Source organism: Mytilus edulis, chromosome 1 (assembly GCF_963676685.1).
Source record: "Mytilus edulis chromosome 1, xbMytEdul2.2, whole genome shotgun sequence".
NCBI lineage: Eukaryota > Metazoa > Mollusca > Bivalvia > Mytilida > Mytilidae > Mytilus > Mytilus edulis.
Window position 1 is genome coordinate 94,511,137 of NC_092344.1, and position 20,184 is coordinate 94,531,320.

Here is a 20,184-nt window from a genome sequence, read left to right on the forward strand (position 1 = left end):
CCCTGCTATTAGTATCACGTTAGTTTTCTTACATTATGATATTTCTGTAAAGTTTATATAACAGCTGTCAAATTGCATAATTTTGTGTGGTAAACGACAACCAATCATACTCAAACGACATGCACCCTAACGTGTTTAATGGTGCAACCTTATGAAATTAAAAATAAACTCATCATAGATACCAGGATTAAATTTTGTATTTACACCAGACGCGCGTTTCGTCTACAATAGACTCATCAGTGACGCTCGAATCCACAAAAGTTAAAAAGGCAAAATAAAGTACGAAGTTGAAGAGCATTGAGGACCAAAATTCCTAAGAGTTTTACAAAATACAGTGAACGTTATCTATTCCTGAGGTAGAAAAACCTTAATATTTCAAAAATTCACAAAAGTTTTGTAAACAGTTAATTTATAAATATGACCATATCAATGATAATTCATGTCTATAAGAGGTACTATTATAATGTTTGGCACTTCGTTAGATCAGTTATCTTTTAATGGTCATAGTTAAATGATTTTTTTCCTCTTAAATTAAAAAGTTTAATTCGACCCTTTAATTGATTGGATGTCTCGAGTAATTTGTAAGTAAATAAATGGTTAGTTTTTTCGCTAGAAGATTTCGTCCACACGCTTCAACTACCCCTACCAAGCTTACGATTAAATATAAAGTTGCCCGGAAAAACGTTTGTCAAATACTTTGAAGTTCATACAACATATTAAACAATTCTAAATATTGGCGAACAGATAGAAGGTGTCTGACAAATCCAAAAACGCTAACACCTTACATCTCCTCGCTTTAAAGTTGCTGGCAAATACAAAGTCTTTCTGAGTAAAAGTCACTGTAAAAAGTGTGACGAAAATGTGTGTTTGCTGAACGAGCGTGATGATGTGATATGACATGCATGCTCCGAAAAAAATCATGTTTGATATTGATTATTTTTTTTCTACTTTTCCATTTAAATACAAGGGAAATATCGGCTGAACCAAGGAAGAAAATGGATAGCGAATTCGAAATTGTTAGGTTATAAATTACGAATTGAAATAAGGAATATGTCAAAGAGACAACAACCCGGCCAAAGAACAGATAACAACCAAAGGAAAGCAAAGTACCAAAGCAGCTTGAAAATTCCGCATCAGCTGGCTCCAAATAAAATTAAAATGTGTACTAGTTCAGTGAAACTGAACGTCATACTAAACTCCAAAACATATAAATGAACTAAAATAAAACAAAAAACAAGACAACATAGGCCAAAGGCTCCTGACTAGGAACAGGCGCAAAATTGCGGCGGGTTAAGCTTTATTTATTGGTGAAAAGATAGATTTTTTTGTGAATATTTTCAGCACTTTAAAACAGTTACATGCCAGCTGAAGTAAGCCTCCGGGTGCGGGAGTTTCTCTCTGCATTGAAGACCCATTGTTGGGCTTCGGCTGTTGTCTGCGTTATCGTCGGGTTGTTGTCTCTTTGACACATTCCCCATTTCCATTCTCAATTTTAATACATAACATGAAAGCTGCTTTTTTGACATATTCCAGATGTTATTTTATCAAGACCGTAGTATTATTGTGTAAACTTTATACATGTTATAGTGATAATTCATACTGTAACTGTACGGTCGTTATTGAAGATTAATAGAGATTGAGTATTAATGCACATGTGTGTGACATCATTGAATAGGATTGTATATAGTGATATTTTCAGAAGTTGCATGAAAATAACTTGTTTTTGATTTTTTGTGTTTTGATGTTTTTAATTTATTATTATTTTTTGCAACAAAATTCACACAAAATACTAAATACGGTAAATATAATACTGTGAATACAGAACTAATTGAAGTTCGACAATGAAGCCATATATCCTGATACAAAATCACCTAGATATACTACGTATAGTAAAGCTGCCTTGTCATGTCTTGAAATAATGTCTTATATCGGACAAAGCGATCGATATACATGCATGAAACCATTGCATTTTGTGTTACAGTATTTAACTTATGAATTAATGACCTTGAGTCTTGAATTTCTTTATAAAGATGAAGTTTGACTTTGTATTACATGATTTTTCAGAAGTGAGTACAGTTAACATATAACATAGACTCATTTGTTCTTCAGTACTAATTGATATTTGTATAAATAAATATAAACTTTAATTTAATCGTTTAGAGAGTGAATAAAAAAAACCCAGAGAAACATAGAAAAGTAAATATCAAACAACAAAAAACGAAAAACGAAAGTATGTTCAATTTATCTTACCCACACTGTTTTTAATTGTCATTCAAAAACTGACAATGTTGTCATTTGTCATTCATTTAAAGGTGCTTCAGACAATGAAATTATAACAATGTTGTTGATTTTTGTTACATACCAAAAGGGTGAACATAAAGTTTTGTATATAATTTTAATTATTTCTCGATTTATAATGTAAAATGTTTTCTTTTCTTGATGTACAGTCATTGATAGTAAATGTTGCTAATGCAAACACTCCGGTGTTCATTTAACATAATGTAGACAAAATAGACCGCATGACTTCCGAATTGAACTACGTTGATAAAGTAATCAAAGACTTTCAAATTACCTTGCGTATATCTTTGATAAAGAATTAATTATTATATTTAAATATTAAATGAATCACAAATTTAAATTGTACAATATAATATTATATAAAGGTGGTACAAATAAATAGATTGATGACAACATCACACTAACAAGGGAGGTAACTACTTTTAAAACTAACAAGAAAACTAGCCCGGTCGTTAAAGTATACATGAACAGCGGTTGTCAGATCAATATTATTTTAATCGAAGAAAATGTCGACGGATGCAAAAGTCTTTATCAATCTAAACACTAAGGATGCGTGATCTTAACTTTTAAGTTTGGAGAGGTTGATATATAAGATGATAATATAGAAGAGTAACTAGCCTCTATTACAAATAAAGCAAACTATATTTTGGCGAGGGGAGGGCTCAAGGACCCCGGAAGAACTGGAAAAAAATTTACAAAATTTTCGGACCTTTTCTTAATCTAAAGCGCAAGTTTTGTCTTATTTATTTTATTATGTTCTGGTCTCGGAGCAAAATATATGATACAGTGTAAGACTTTTAGTATTTACATGTAGAAGCAATATCAAAAGACATATGTAGGATGAAGAAAAAACAATGTAATCTACATAGTCAAGTGTGTGGCTATTGTTAGTTTAAACTTATTTATTAATAGTGGATAGGCAATGTTCTCCCCGGAACGGGGATCGAACCAGGAACTTCTGTTTTTGTAGTCCGATGCACTAACCCATGTTACTTTCGTATAATGAGTATCAATGGTCCGGTTCCTCGTTGCAGACCCTCCCGCTACTTTCAGGATGAAGAACAGGAATAAAAGCCCTGTTCATTAATAATTTGTATTTTTTCTATATATTGTGTGCGATTTTGTCCCGTGTACATTTACTCCACGACTCTTTATTTTCTATTTAGGACCTGGATACGGCTCAATGAGTATGCTGATGTTAAAAATGTCATCAAGCGTAAAATTAAAGAAAGAGGTGGATTGAAGTGGTATCTATCCATGAAGGTTAAAATGAGCAGACGAAAAGAAGATGCCATAGAAACTGCAGAGCCACATTTCCGGGGAAAATGCCAGACCAGTTTAAAATTGGAGGATATCGATGCCGGATTAAAGGAATCTATCAAAAAGATGTATACATCTTTCATTGAATATCAGCGACAAGGGAGTAATTGGACGGTAGATAAAGTGGTAGATCTTACAATACACATGGCACGTTACAGACCACTAAAAGGCTCAAGTTATATTCCACTTCCAATCAAACTTAGATCTAAACATGCAATAGTCAATGTGAAAAACAAAGACAGCAAATGTTTCATGTGGTCGATTTTGGCAGCAATTTACCCAGCGAAATGTCACGCAGAGCGAGTTTGGAAATACAAGGAACACACTTCAAGCTTAAACTTTGATAACATCATGTTTCCTGTGAAATTAGCTGACATACCGAAGTTCGAAAAGCAGAATGAAATATCTCTTAACGTGTTTGGGTTTCACAAAGGCAAAGTATTCCCTATACATATTTCAAAACATCGATTTGAACAACATGTTAATCTACTCAAGAAGAAGTCACATTTCTGCTGGATTAAAAATCTTAATCGATTATTGGGCGATCAAAAGTCTTCTGAACATAAGCATTTTTACTGTCCATACTGCTTGCATGGATTTACAAAAGAAAGAATATTAAACAACCATCTACCAAACTGCCAGACCTACGGACCACAGAAAATCGTACTTCCTACTGAAGACAATAAGTGGTTACATTACAAAGATATTCGGAAACAGCTCAAGGTACCATATATCATATATGCAGATTTTGAATGTCTTCAAGAACCTATTGTTGGTAGCATCAAATGTGATCAGAAGACGAAAAAGACTACAAAACACATACCATGTGGCTTTGCATACAAAGTGGTGGGTCTGACACCTGAAACGTCAAATGAACCAGTAGTATATCGGGGTGCAGATGTTGTCGATAAATTTGTGGAGTGTATGGTAAATGAACAGGAAGAAATAGAACAACGATTTAAACATTGTGAGCCCATGATCATGACAGGGAGAGATTGGCAATCGTTTAAGAACGCAACTCTTTGTCACATATGTAAAGAACTAGCAGACATTAGAGTTCGAGATCATTGTCACGTGACCGGAAAATTCCGAGGGGCGGCTCATAACGACTGTAATATCAATTATAAGTTTACAGGTCGAATTCCAGTGGTATTTCATAACCTTCGGGGATATGATAGTCATTTGATTATGCAAGCTATTGGAAAAGTTGATGGAAAGCAGCTGAATTGTATCGCTAATACTATGGAAAAGTATATTTCTTTTTCATTGGGATGTATGGACTTTATAGACTCGCTCAAGTTTATGTCTTCCTCATTACAAAAACTTGTGGAAAACCTTGCAAAAGAAGGTTCGAGTAAATTTAGACACATGACAAGCCACTTTGGAGAAGAACGGATAAGCCTACTTCTGCGTAAACAAGTATACCCATACGAGTACTTTGATTCCGAGGCAAAGTTTTTAGAATCTCAACTACCACCGATTGAATCTTTTTACAGTACATTATCGGGAGAAGGTATAACCACACTGGACTATGCACATGCACAACACGTATGGCAATTGTTTAACATACAGAATCTCGGACAGTACCACGATCTATACGTACTATCAGATGTTCTTGCATTAGCCGACGTCTTTGAAAATTTCAGGGAGATCTGTCTCAACTACTATGGACTGGATGCTGCACATTTTTATACTTCACCCGGTTTAGCCTGGCAAGCTGCCTTGAAAATGACAGGTGTCAAGTTGGAATTACTCACTGACATAGACATGCATTTGTTTATAGAGAAAGGTTTACGAGGTGGAATATCAATGATATCCCATCGCCATGCCAAAGCTAACAATAAACATGTACCAAGCTACGATCCAAATCAACCCATTAATCACGTGATGTACCTAGATGCCAACAACTTATACGGATGGGCCATGTCACAGGCACTTCCAGTTGAAGGTTACAGATAGATGAACGATTCTGAAATTGAAAACCTTCATATAAGTGACATTGCAGACGACAGTGAAAATGGTTATATATTAGAAGTGGACTTAGAATATCCAAGAGAACTACAAGACGACCACAACGAATATCCACTTGCTCCAGAAAAATTGAAGGTCACAAATGATGTGTTATCACCCTATGCGAAAAAAACTATTGGACGATTTAAGCTTAAAGGGAACTTCGACAGAAAAATTGATACCAAATTTACATCCAAAGCAAAAATACGTGGTACATTACAGAAACTCTACTTATCACTTGGAATGAAACTACCAAAGATCCATAGAGTTATGAAATTTGAACAACGACCTTGGCTAAAGACATATATTGATTTCAACACAGAGAAGAGAAAGCTTGGAACAAATGAGTTCGAAAAGGACTTTTTCAAACTCATGAATAATGCAGTCTTTGGAAAGACGATGGAAAATTTAAGGAAGAGAACAGATATAAAACTTTTGAAAGACCAATCAAAGGCCAGAAAATTAATTAGTAAACCAACATTTCATGCCTTCAAAATATTCAACGACAATTTGGTGGCTGTTCACATGCTGAAACAACGATTATACTTAAACAGACCTATCTACGTGGGATTCACTATACTCGATTTGTCAAAGATCACTTATGTACGATTTCCATTATAATTACATAAAGGATAAATATGGATCTAAAGCAACACTCTTGTTTACGGACACTGACTCGCTGTGCTACAACATCAACACTGATGATATCTATCAAGATATGATGGAGGACAGAAACTTGTTTGATACGTCAGAGTATAACCCTGAACATCGCCTTTATAGCACTTTAAATAAAAAGGAGTTAGGAAAGATGAAGGACGAAACACATGGTATTCCCATACAGGAATTTGTTGGTCTCAAGTCAAAGATGTACTCATTGATATATGAAGAGAATAAAGCACTACACGAGAAGAAGACAGCGAAGGGTATAAAGAAGAGTGTGATCAAACATGACACAAGACACGAACATTATAAACAAAGTTTATTCAACAAAGAAATCCACATGTCTACCATGACACAGATCCGTTCATATGACCATACGTTATATAATATATCAATCAACAAACTGGGCTTATCCCCTTATGATGATAAAAGATACTTACTAGATGATGGGATACAAAGTTTGGCCTATGGACATTGGAGAATATATTTAGGATGAAAATCAATATTTTAATCACTCTACGTCTATCATTTGAAGGAAGCGGACGTGTTTAAAAAGCTCTCAAAGATGTATACAACCTGTCCAGAATGTGGTATAGAATTTTCGAGAAAAGATGCTATGTTGAGACATTATAGGAAAAAACATGAAACCAATCAACCCTATCCACTGAGCAGTCATGCATATCCATCACCACCTCCACCGCCTCCACCACCACCACCACCGCCTCCACCACCGCCACCACCACCACCACCTCCACCACCTCCACCATCACCACCGCCGCCACAAAATGTCGAACTACATCATCCATTCACTATGATGTTGGCTGGACCTACTGGTTCAGTTAAGACGTTTTGGATAAAACATTATTGGAGCGAGCACGGACTATGATAAAACCATCACCTGAGAGGATTATATGGTGTTATAAACGATGGCAGCCATTATTTAGTGAAATGCAACAGACAGTCAAGAACATTATGTTTGTTCAAGGTTTACCTGAAAATTTGAATGATGACTCATTCATTGACTCTAGATATCCAAGTTTAATCATCCTTGACAATTTAATGAGAGACGTCACCAATAGTAAGGATGTTTGTGAACTCTTTGTAGAGGGCAGCCATCACATGAACCTCAGCGAAGGGAAAGGAGAGTCGAACCATGAGCATCAATAGCCAGTATATAGTTTTATTCAAAAACCCACGTGATCAAGTTGGGCCAGCCATATTCGCTAGACAGATGTATCCTAATAACCCGAAGAAATTCATGAATAAGTACAAAGAGGGGACACAACGACCATATGGGAGTCTATTCATTGATTTGAAACAGAATACACCGGAAGACGACAGACTAAAACTTAATATATTTGAAAACAAGAATATGATTGGTGGAGGTGTTTCTGAAGAGTATATCAGCAGAAAAGAACTAGAACCACCTCAGTTTAAAGAATCATTTCAAAGTGAACAGATGTATTTACCGGACGAGAAAGAAATCATGTCTTCATGTGATGATTGTGGTGTAGTCTTTGAAAGCCTTCCGGATTTAGCTAGACATATGAATAAGTGGTGCCAGGAAAATAATGATTTTAAAAGAAAAAGGGAATTTGAGGATGAAGACATACCCTCAAAGAAGTCTCGTGTAAACGAAATTGATATAGAAGATGGAGAAGATATGGCTTTTATAAAATTAGCTGAACTTGCCAGAGAGGCAAATGCAGATATATGGGAAGAAAAAGTTGATAAATACATGAATGGTGACATGAAAGAAGGCCACGCCATGAGTAAGGCTAATCGCAAACTAAAAGACGAGGATATGGGTCAGTTTTTGTCCAGATATATAGTAGTTTAATTGAGTATTTACTACAGTTGCAAAATGGTAAACTGCATGGCAAAGTCATGAAAATGATTACAGAATTAGTTAACGATGGCATGGACTACTAGAGAGCCATTAAAGTAGCCATCAGGAAATATAAACCTATGTTGGAAAGTTTTCTAGATGAAGCTATTGATAACGAAACAAATATTGATGGTTCTGAAAGTGAAAATAGCATTGATGACGATGAAGAGGAGGAGGAGGAGGATGAAGACGATGAAAGCTGAACTATATAAATATGAGAACGTTGTACTCTGTATAATATTCTATAGTCATCATTCCATGTGTAAAGATGGCCTCTTGGGAAAAGTATTTGAGGAATATTTATTACAATCCAGCTAACCCAGCGAGTTTTGCAGGGCCTGATAAACTGTACAGATTTGTTCGAACAGATGGAAAATTCGTTCTCAGTAAATATAAAATAAGAAAATGGCTACAACGACAGGAACCATACAGTTTACAAAGACCATTAAAAAGGTCGTTTAAGCGGAACAGAGTTATCGTTATTGGAATAGACGACCAATGGGATGTCGATTTGATGGACATGTCTAAATTTTCGAAATTTAACAGTGGATATAATTTCATATTGGTGGTGATTGACATATTCTCTAAATATGTATGGCTAAGACCTCTAAAGAATAAGAAAGGCGAATCCGTGGAGAATGCTTTGAAACATGTTTTATCAGAAGGAAGATCACCAAACAGAATAAGAACAGATAAAGGACAAGAATTCAGATCAAGATTAGTAGAATCTCACCTCAAACAGAGAAATATCCAACATTTATTTGCACAAAATACAGAAATCAAAGCTAATTACGTTGAAAGAGTTATCAAAACTATTAAATCAAAAATCATGAGATTTATCACCAGTAAGCAGTCATATGACTATGTGGATAACTTACAGAATTTTGCTAACAGCTACAATAAGACCTTCCATAGAACGATTGGCATGGCACCAGATAAAGTCAACATATCTAAAGAGACAAACCTGTGGTGGAAAATGTATTGGCCGAAAAGATTACAACCTAAGACAAAGAAAGCACGAAAACCTTTCCGTTTCAAAATCGGTGATAAAGTTCGGATTACATACATAAGAAATCCTTTTACCAGGGAATACGATGAGAAATGGAGCGGAGAGATATTTAAAATATCTCAAAGAATATTACGTGATGGGCTTCCAGTTTATCGACTTATTGATTTTCAAGACGAAGAAATTTCAGGAACCTTCTACCAATCAGAAGTGCAGAAAGTGGATGTTCGGGAAGACGATATGTGGAAAGTTGAAAAAATCCTCAAAACGAAAGGCAAAGGACCCAACAAACAATATTATGTGAAATGGTTACACTGGCCAAAGAAATTCAACTCTTGGATTAAAGCTCGCGATTTATCTGATATTTGAGAGAGTTAACTATCCCGGAAAGACTAACTTGAAGTCTCGACAGTTTACACCCCTGCACGAAAGATAGCATACTGTTGGCCCTTTCGTGAGGTTAGAGATACTGTTGAGTGGTAGACGATTCTCTAATCCTTTTATCTCGATGTAAAAAATAGTTATAATATATAATTTTGTTATTTTGTAAAGGCACCATGTGGATGGCTCTCCGACCCATGGTTGTCTGAATTGACGGGGATATTAAATATTGTACATACTATTGTTATTATTATTACAAGTGTAGTACCAAGAAGCCGAAACTTAAAAAAAAAAAAAAAAAAAAAAAAAAAAAGTAATACAATCACACAAAAGGAGAATCAATTTGGATAATTCCTTCCTCATATTTACATAAGCAAAACTTTGAATCGATACATACAAACACACACACACATACACACACATTCACATCTGTACATTAATCAATAAAGAACAATTAATAATATCTAAAAATGACGTCATAGAAATAAGCCTCACATCGGGAGGCTACCTTTTCCCCATAGGGTTAACATTAGACAAAGTGGCCCAGAACCGGTAGTTTCCCCACTACTTACACACCTTTACTTTTTCCAATATAAATATTCGAACTATTTTGTTTGTTGTTTCCTTTATAAATTTACATCATTTATAAAAAAGACAACTGACTTTGTGTCTTCGATATTTAGAAGACTATAAAAGCGATGTTCATTATCTTTCTTCTGCTGTAAGTTTAATTTAGTTATTTTGTGTTATAATTGCCATCTCGTATGTTTTAAATTTGAATAAAGAAGATTCAGGTTGTCTTATACGTCAATGATACACACAAAAAAACCGATAACAAATTAAATAAGGTGCAACATTCATTCTCCATGAAAAGAATACATCACATGGATGTAATTTTTGTAAGAAAAATACCAATTTCGTGAGAAGTTGTGTGTTGGACTTGAAGAGCCAAGGCAAACTGACAAATATCTGAATGAACGAATCGATTTATTGTATATAAAAAAAAAAGCCCACATGGTTAGCATTGAATAAATAGAAGGCCACTCTTAAATGATCACAACGTAGAAGTTTTTGTTCTCTTAATCAATAAGATATTTTCTGAAATAACACGGGTCCCCATTAACTTAAAAGTTTTTTTGGTTTTTTTTACCATGAATAAACTTTTTTTTTATTATTATTTATTGATATCAGCTCTGGACATTAATATTCTTAAAAGTGAAACTGTTGTAAGTGATGGTATAACAATTATTTAAAATAAATTCCTTAAATGATTTGTGAAAAGAAAGTTTCATTTTATGTATCAAAATGTGTAACACATGATTATTTAAATCCCCACTTGAAGGCCTCCGATAGACTGAGTGAGCACAAAATCATCGCCGACGACAAACAAGTTATAGGTAAACTTATCAGTACAATTACTAATAAACGTTTTACTGTCGACCACACTGTTATGAATTTCATTCTATATGTCAAGCTTTAAATCACTCTGATTGTGAACGGTCTTCATAAATAGCCAAGTGTTTACACTATATGTCAAGCTTTAAATCACTCTTATTTTTTTATGAAAAAAATTAAATCCCAGAACTCCATTTTAATCCTGTGCCATTATTTTGGACATTATTTGAAAAAAAGTACTTTTGAAAGATATTAAATATGTTATTTGCTATTAGGTTTGGATGTTATTTCCTTAAGTTTTTACCAGCCAATTAGTTAAATAAGTTGGTAATATGTAACTTAATTATCACGAATATTGTTTAAAATGCATTTACATGTACAAAATAGAAAAATGTTACATGGAAATCACTAAGAATGCCTTTATGTATAGCTTAGATTCCAATATACGCTTCAATGGTGATAGTGGACTCATTGTAGAAAATTAATGTTCATCTTTGAGGATCAATACTATTAAATATTCTTTTAATATAAGTAATGTTTAAGGATCGTTACATTTCATGTTAAAAATCTCCGGAGGGAGTCACTTTACTCTGGGGATGACAAAAAATACGGATACTTTTTTTTTACAAAAGTAAATTACCATTAAACATATTGGTGAACATATTTGTAAATGAATTATCAGTTTCCTCATGCATCGTCCCGATTCCAAAGTACATTGTAAGTGTTGGTGTGGAAAACAATTAAACAGTTCAAGTTCGAGTAACAGTTAAAGTTAAAGTTTGAATTAAAGTTTAAAGTAAAGTTCGCATTATGATTACAGTTTGAGTTCGAATCAAAGTATGAGTTTGAACAATCTCTAAGTAGAAATTTAAATTGGACTTTTCTCTAACTCAAAGCATAAGTTAACTCGGACTTTAACTCAAACTTCAATTTGAACTACATCTCGAGCATAAGTTTTATCGGTGACAGCCTCACACCACGTACTCAAATACTTTAGTCTACAAAATTGTGAATCAACATTAAAGCTTTAATAAAGCATATCTTACATGTTATCCAAAAAATGAAAGGAAAAATCTTTAGTTATTAAAAAAACAATATATGTGTTATCATACCACATCTTCTTATATCTATACTTAATTAAAAAAAAGTATTTCACTCGCAGAATTCCCCCATTGAAAAAATGCTTTTTAAATATTATAATAATGGAATGAGATTAAAGGAAAAGAAGAGTTACCACTCCATTAAACGAAAATAATATTAGACACAGTGGGTCTTAAACTTATAATATACTTTGATCAAGATTGTGATCCCTATTACGAAGATGTATCAGATATCAAACAAATAGAACAGCACGATATTTAAACTTAGATGTTATAGTTAAAAGATATGAATATCACAAAAGAAACAATATATGCTCATATATTTTATTCATTGCAATTCTTTTCATTAGTTTTGATCATTACATGTATTGTACGTAGTTCTTTGATATGAGTTGATTGTTAAGAGAAATGTCTGTGAGAAATCTGTAAAGTTGGGGCAGTTTTGGCACTTTTCTAAAATAAAGAATTTGGAAAGCCTATAGCAGGTTGAATTGCCGTGTAGACGTAACGCGAGTCAGGCGTTCTAAATAAGTCTGGTATTTTTAATGAGTTTTAAATTACTATCTATATAATATAAAATATTTATGGTTTAAAAATATGACATGTTTACTTATAGCTTATTTTGTTTCCCCGTTCATGGACGTCATAACCCTTCATAACACAATATTTGCTTTCCCTTCAAAAACGGTTAGAGTCGAAAAATATGGGAATCAGATGACGCATGAAGTGTGTGGTCTCGTATCAGTTAATGTTGCGAACTTTAATGATATCCCCGAGTTAAAGATAAAACTGCTATTCAGAAAATTATCGTAAGTATGATGTAATTATACCGAAAAGGTGTACATTTACTGTACTTTTTCTCACTTTGAAAATTCAAACGAAACTCGTGTTGCGAAATTTGTATGAAAAATATATAGATGTCCGAAGAATTGTCCCCTTGTCATAAAGTGTACGTTGATGCGTTACTTTTTCTACAGTACCAAGTCAGGAATATGACAGTTGTTTTCCTTTCGTTTGATGTGTTTGAGCTTTTGATTTTGTCATTTGTTAAAGGACTTTCCGTTTTGAATTTTCCTTGGAGTTCGGTATTTTTGCTATTTTACTTGTTACATGTGTATTTTCAGTGCCAGAAAACTTGTATTCAACAAGATTTATGATTCAAATCTGAAAAGTACAAATACTCAAGTACGTATTAGTACATGTATGTTGATAGAGCGCTACAGAATACAAAAGGTATCAATTATAGACAGTTGTGTCCGATCCAATACCCACCGGGCTCATTTTTCATGTTTTGAACGTAGATACACGTGAATATACATAACGCCCTGGTGTTAATACAAATAAATGACTTACAAAAAACTTCCCAAGTTCAGGAAAATGAAAACAATGACTCCACATGTAAAACCAGTTTTGTTTGTGTGTCGAAACAACCGCGAAGTATGCTTAAATCAATTCAAAGTTTGTATAATTCGGAAAATGAACAAATAGAAGTAGCAGCTCCATCGCTGAAATCCCGAGTGTCCGTCGGTTCTTTATAGTTTCCATGTTTACTGACGAGTTTGCCTTAAATGCAAACTTGTAACAAACAAAACGGCCATTATACCTGCTGCAAATGTTGCTTTTATCTGTTCCAAAATTAGAGCAACAATGACATTTTTGTTTACCAGAATCATAACGTTTAGACACTTTAGAAAGTTTCAATGATTACATGTAGATCATTATCAAAACATGTAAAACATATCATAATTCAAATATTATACAATAACTTTAAAAAAGGGGCATTAGCTTCGAGATATAAAAAAAAATTAAAATATGATTTTTTTTTCAATCATTCATGAAAGGGAAATAGTGAAATAATAATTCACTTTTAGAAGCCATTTTGGTTCAGTTTTATCAAAATAAGATAAGAAACATCGCCGAAGAATTATTCATTGCAAGTGAATAATTCGACCTCATTGAAACCGTATTCATGTGACCTTCAAATTAACCCCTTAGCTAGAGATGGGTTACGCATGAATTAGGCGTGTTCAGTTATTAAAAGGAGTGCATGCCATTTTTAGGTGTACGCCCGAACCTCAGCGAGGGGTCTGAAGGCCCCCAGCGGCCCTAGGGCAGAGGACCACCGGGTAGTTGGCCGAAACTCTCGGAAGCTCAAGCGTTATCATGAAAAAGATACCATTTCTGTCATTCAAAATTAATCAATAGCAACATACTTTGTCGGTTGAGAACAAAACTTTACTATATAGGGATGATTTCAGCTTCCGAGTTGTGAACGTTCCATTTCTATGTAGCAACATTCCAGTATAACCTGCATGTGAGTATAATGTTGATACGATATAGCAGAACTTGCATTTCCCATCATGATTTCCTTGAATGAGGTTGCTACTTACAAGGAAGCTACCAAACCAAGAGTTCTAAGTGGTGAAGTTGAAAGCATCCCTTCGAAAATTTTGAGTTCACTATCACGAGTTGGTTGACTGTTCCACAAAAGACGACAGACATGTTCCATTGTTGTAACCACAATACCGTCCTCTTTTCCTCGAATTTGACCTACGAATAAGACTTTTTACCAAGTTTTTACTTACACAAGCTACACAACGGGTGCCACGTGTGGAACAGGATATGCTTATCCTTCTGGAGCACCTGATTTCACCCCTTGTTTTAGGTGGGGTTCGTATTGCCTAGTCTTTAGTTTTCTTTGTTGTCTTTATGTACTGTTTGTCTTTTTTTGGCGTTTTTTTTTTGTCTTTTGAAATGGCCTTGTCAGTTTGTTTTCATCTGATGAGTTTGAATATACCTTTGGTATCTTTAGCCTCTCTTTTTAAATTTGATTTGGGATTTTGTTCTTGTTTATTTCGTTGTGTTGATTTGGAATCTAATTGTCCTTAATTTTAGAGAAAAATGTCCAAACCAGTTACTTCAGAATATGTTTAAAAGGAGATGTTGAGTAAACCAATCAATCGACAATAAAATCAAAACTTTATAAAAGTAGAAATAATATTAATTATTTTAACTTCATATAATTTTCACACCCTTTTACGGGAAAATTTCGTTAATGGACACATGAACTAATTAATTCATAGATGGTCAGGTAAAACATGAAAATGCAAGGCACACATATTGTATTCCAGCAGATACTAAATTACTTTATACAAAGGTAATCTGAGTAGAATATTCACTGTAGATTCCAAGTTTGACAGAAAATGAACAAATATATAATATGACACCATTTGATTAAAAAGTAAATATCGTCACTTTTATGGCTTCAATAGACCACTTTCGAGTTTATCCTTCACCGGAAAAAAACTCAATTATGTGCGCCTTTATGACGTCAATTACCAGATAGAAGGGATCGCCTGTATCCCTGCACTATTAACGTTCATCAAGCGTCTTAGTGATCGTCATTGTGCAGGATAAACTAGAAATAGTGTTTGTTTTGTAAGTACTTAATCATAATTCCCTAATGACAGCAGTGCTGATTGTCAATTATGAGAATTTAATTTGCCGAATAATTCATGCAATATAGCATTATAGTTTTCTAACCACTCGCTCAACATTGGAACGGAAGTGACGATGCCCCTTAACGCACGAATGATGTTTACTAAAACTAGAGTTTTTGACGGAAACGCATCGAACTCGAAAGTTGTCTATTACGAGTCATCGGAGGAAGCATAACAATTGCTCGTGTTCTCTTAACAGTTCTTTTAATTTCTTTGGATCAACATATTTATTCCCTTAAAAATTCATGTGCACGCCCGGGCGTTTTGACGTAATCGTACAAGTAGCTACGCACCTGAGAATGTCAAAATTTAAAGTAAAACAAGGGTTAACCATTTGATTGACGATTCGATCCACAAAAAGCAAAATGTCATTTATTCAAAATTTATCATTGATTGAGAATGACATATTAACAATATCAATAGTAGCAAATAAATGACAATGACATTAAAAAGCAAAGGTGGGGTTTAGAAAATGCCCCAACCAGTATATCATATATTACATTAACAAATAGTAAAATACTACAACATTTACAATAAAAAATAATCTTGTGAAGTATCACACATCCTGTATCTCAAGATGATAAAATAATAACAGTAAAAAATAATGATTAAAACTGTCATTAAAATTGGTATGTGTGGAAGATAGGTGGGTTTTTGCAAAAAGTTACAAAATATTTTCCAAGTTTCAAATAAACGATGTTTCTTCTTTCAGAGAAATTAACTGAATGACTGCATGTCAAAGTTCATGCAATAATCTGATCTTAATTGTCCCTCCCAATAACTGGCTAATCCACTTCCTTATTTGACCATAGCATACATTGGCCTCAGGCGGGAGATAAAGTTTCTACACTCATGATGTACAATACTGCCTTAGACCTCCCAGATGGCTTATCCCCAGATAAAATTACTACACAGTAGATATTACTTAATCCTCAATGATTACCTAAACTTGCAGACAAAAATGTTTTTATTTCCAATAAATTTATTTTTGACAGCCAAGATTCCTCAAGATGATGTTCAACAAACCTATGGGGAGGCCGAGCTAAGTTTGCTGTTAATGTAAAACTCAAGTTGAGCAAAATGTCATTTATTCAAAATTTATCCTTAATTGAGAATGACATATTAACAATATCAATAGTAGCAATTTATTTTGTTCCTTACTTACAACAAATAAAATCAATACTTCTATCATGGCACATAATTTTCATAAATTTAGATGACAAACCGTTCATTTCGATAACCGTTGAAAGGAGGAAGGGATGTTAAGACCATGCACCGGTATAAGGAAATAATTCGTAAATATAACTCAACATGCAGACATCTTATACGTTCAGGTATTTCACATCCAAAATTTTATGGAAATATTCTTTATAAAGCACAAAAATGTCAGTATTCTCCTCAGAAACTAACAAAACCTTTAAATAGACTTATTAAAAGGGGATATAGTTACGATACTGTTGTCAGGTCATTAAAGATTGCATATTTTGGCTTTAACATTGATTCACTGATAGGGTCTTTGCATCGGAACTAAACACATTTATTTCTAAAAAAACAGTTGTTGGCATGACACGGGTTATGTTCTTCTCATATATTTTATGATAGTATGATACTAAACCTCTAACGGGAGGGATTGTACCTGATATTCATATGATGAAGACATAATCTTTCAATCAGTTTAATTGAGGTCTGGAGCTGGCATGTCAGTTAACTGCTAGTAGTCTGTTGTTATTTATGTATTATTGTCATTTTATTTATTTTCTTTTGTTACATCTTTTGACATCAGACTCGGACTTCTCTTGAACTGAATTTTAATGTGCGTATTGTTATTCTTTTACTTTTCGACATTGGCTAGAGGTATAGGGGGAGGGTTGAGATCTCATAAACATGTTTAACCCCGCCGCAATTTTGCGCCTGTCCCAAGTCAGGAGCCTCTGGCCTTTGTTAGTCTTGTATGATTTTAAATTTTAGTTTCTTGTGTATAATTCGGAGTTTAGTATGACGTCCATTATCACTGTACTATTATGCATATTTTAGGGGCCAGCTGAAGGACACCTACGGGTGCGGGAATTCTCGCTACATTGAAGACCCATTGGTTGCCTTCGGCTGTTGTTTGCTCTATGGTCGGGTGGTTGTCGCTTTGACATATTCACCATTTCCTTTCTCAATTTTATTTTGTCCTTTGTCACATATAAACCCACTTTTGTACATCTGTAGGCTGTAGTTACTACACCTTTCAAATCACCTCTTTCGGTGTTCATGGCTTATGAATGGCATACTCTTGCATCTTTTTCTTGCGTGTTAACCCCTTCATCGCTCTATTACACGTATACTCTACTGTCAATCACATACACTGTTTTAAACGTATGATGCATTGTGGAGTGCTCCAGTGCTCAGTTACAGACTATGTAAGAGTAAGATGCATTGTGTCATCGTTAAAGTCCACAACAAATTAATATACTATGGTATAGATTTTCATCAAACATTTAAACATAGATTTAATTTAGATAGGATAGAATATGATTAAAGGAAAACGACCATGTGTGTTCATCTGATTTTGTTTACAATATCAATTATATACATTTATATATCAAACATATATTGTATGTATTCGAATAAGTCTTAATTGTTATTAAACACATCTTTACATCGTAACACGGTTGCTAAAAGAATAAAAGCATATCTTACAATGAAAGGTTGACTACGAGTCTTTAAACATTGTTGAGCAGTATCTATTGTAAAGCCATTATATAAGTATTGCTATTGTTGTAAACAAAAAAGTTGAAAAAAGATTTCCTTTCGAGTTAAGAATTTAGAAGGTTAAAGATGTTTGTGAGCGATAACCACCCAGCGCGAACCTAACTAGATAGTGGTGAAACAGTTCAACGATAAAACAAATTTTGAAAATCTGTTGCAAATGTTCATTTCAGTACAGAATATAAACTTTAAGTACTTACGGTCTTTGAGGCGCTTTCGACTACATATGACGAATATATCGTTTTACAACTGATAAAATATAACGAAATTAAAAACGAAAACAAATAATATTGATAAGTTCCTTCAAGATATTTAAAGCATTCTTATTATTAAAATGTATTCGATTGTTCTGATTAAACCATAGATTTATCACCCAAAACTGTGCAGAATATGGTTATTTTAGTATTTAATTATGATATATATTTCGTACATGCTAATGCATTACGCTGTTTTCAGGAGTTTTTCGTAGTATTAATTACATTAACAACTTAAAGTTAAAACCTACATATCCATGGCTTTCCTGTTTTTTTTTTATCGTTCCAAATTTAGGTAAAACTCGACTAGAAAAGCGCATACATATTTTGAGGAAGATTGGAAAACTAGTGTCAACAAAACTTCTTCCATCTTCTAATACTAATAGAGGAGGGAATAAACTACGTACAATTTCCTTGTTTAAGTCCCAATTTAAGACCGAGCATTTTTGTAAAATTGTGATACCGTTTTGTCATCGCAGTGCTTTCTCTAAATTTTTATGTGGCGTGGCACCACTTTATTTAGAGACCGGTAGGTTAAAAAATATTAAGAAGGGGAGAGAGAGTGTGTTTTTATTGTTATGATACTGTATCTAAAATCAATCCCATAATCTTAAAAACTGTTCGCTTTATCCGGATTTTAGAGAAGCCTTGTTTAACAAAGTTTTAAATTCGAACTAGATCGTTTTCTTTTCTTTTTTTAACAATCAAATTGATTCTTTATTGTACATCTTGCTGTTAAACAATAAAACTTAATGTATCCCTGTTAAATTAGCCAATATCCAGGGAGTATTTTCAGTTAAATTAACTATAAATAACATTAAAACAAAATATCTGAATAAATAAATTACTATTACAAAGTCTTTAGTACTGCAAAATTAGTTTATAATTTAAAATAGTATCTATTTTGAACTACATCTTATTAATTTTGATAATTTGGTATATTTATTGTCCGATATCAATGTAGTTAGATTTTGTATCAATGCCTGCTATCTTTTCTAAAAAAACAACATCAGAGTTTGTTTATTGTTAATAGACCTGATCGTTTAATTACTGTTGCATATACTTTCAATGTATCTTATGTAGCTTTTATCGTCTCTCTTAACTCTGAACTGAGTAACTTTTGTATTGCATAGTAAAAAAAGTTGTATGTAAAATGTATAAATGTTTGTACTATAGATGAGACGCTAATAAAATATTAAATTGAAATGAATAACCTAGCATAACAATTTTGTCTCTAGACGGTTAAGCAAACAACAACCAATCAGTAGTACACGTATAAGCAACATTAATACTAGTATTGTACAGGTTTAAGAATAAGTAAAGTTACAGTAATATGGGGTTTGGAATGAGTAACATTACAGTAATATGGGTTTTAGAACGAGTAAAATTACAGTACTATGGGTTTACTCTATTAAAACTTAAGATATGGCCTTGTCTTTATTAATGCCGACTGAGAAAATTTGAAAAATGAATGATTCTGTATTTGCTTCGGAAAATAATTATACCACGTTATGCTTGGTTTACACTTTTTAAATATTTTTTTTTACATGAAAAAAATAAGCCAGGTTTTTAAATATCTATTTATTTAATTACATATTCATAAATTGCTGTTAAAACA

General features: G+C 33.4%; 2 protein-coding genes across 2 annotated transcripts; both read left to right on the forward strand.

Moving 5' to 3' along the window:
• The first annotated feature begins 3,567 nt into the window (after window positions 1-3,567).
• LOC139491883 (uncharacterized) lies at window positions 3,568-5,577 on the forward strand. Its single transcript, XM_071279838.1, has one exon. It carries the CDS (start codon window positions 3,568-3,570, stop codon window positions 5,575-5,577), a length of 2,010 nt encoding a protein of 669 aa, XP_071135939.1.
• A 2,867-nt stretch (window positions 5,578-8,444) lies between these two features.
• Window positions 8,445-9,551, forward strand: LOC139491954 (uncharacterized). Its single transcript, XM_071279962.1, has one exon. It carries the CDS (start codon window positions 8,445-8,447, stop codon window positions 9,549-9,551), a length of 1,107 nt encoding a protein of 368 aa, XP_071136063.1.
• Window positions 9,552-20,184: the final 10,633 nt, after the last annotated feature.

What these genes read in the sequence shown, in the direction of transcription:
- LOC139491883 (XM_071279838.1), top strand. Translation starts at nt 3,568, where the DNA reads ATGAGCAGACGAAAAGAAGATGCCATAGAAACTGCAGAGCCACATTTC.
- LOC139491954 (XM_071279962.1), top strand. Translation starts at nt 8,445, where the DNA reads ATGGCCTCTTGGGAAAAGTATTTGAGGAATATTTATTACAATCCAGCT.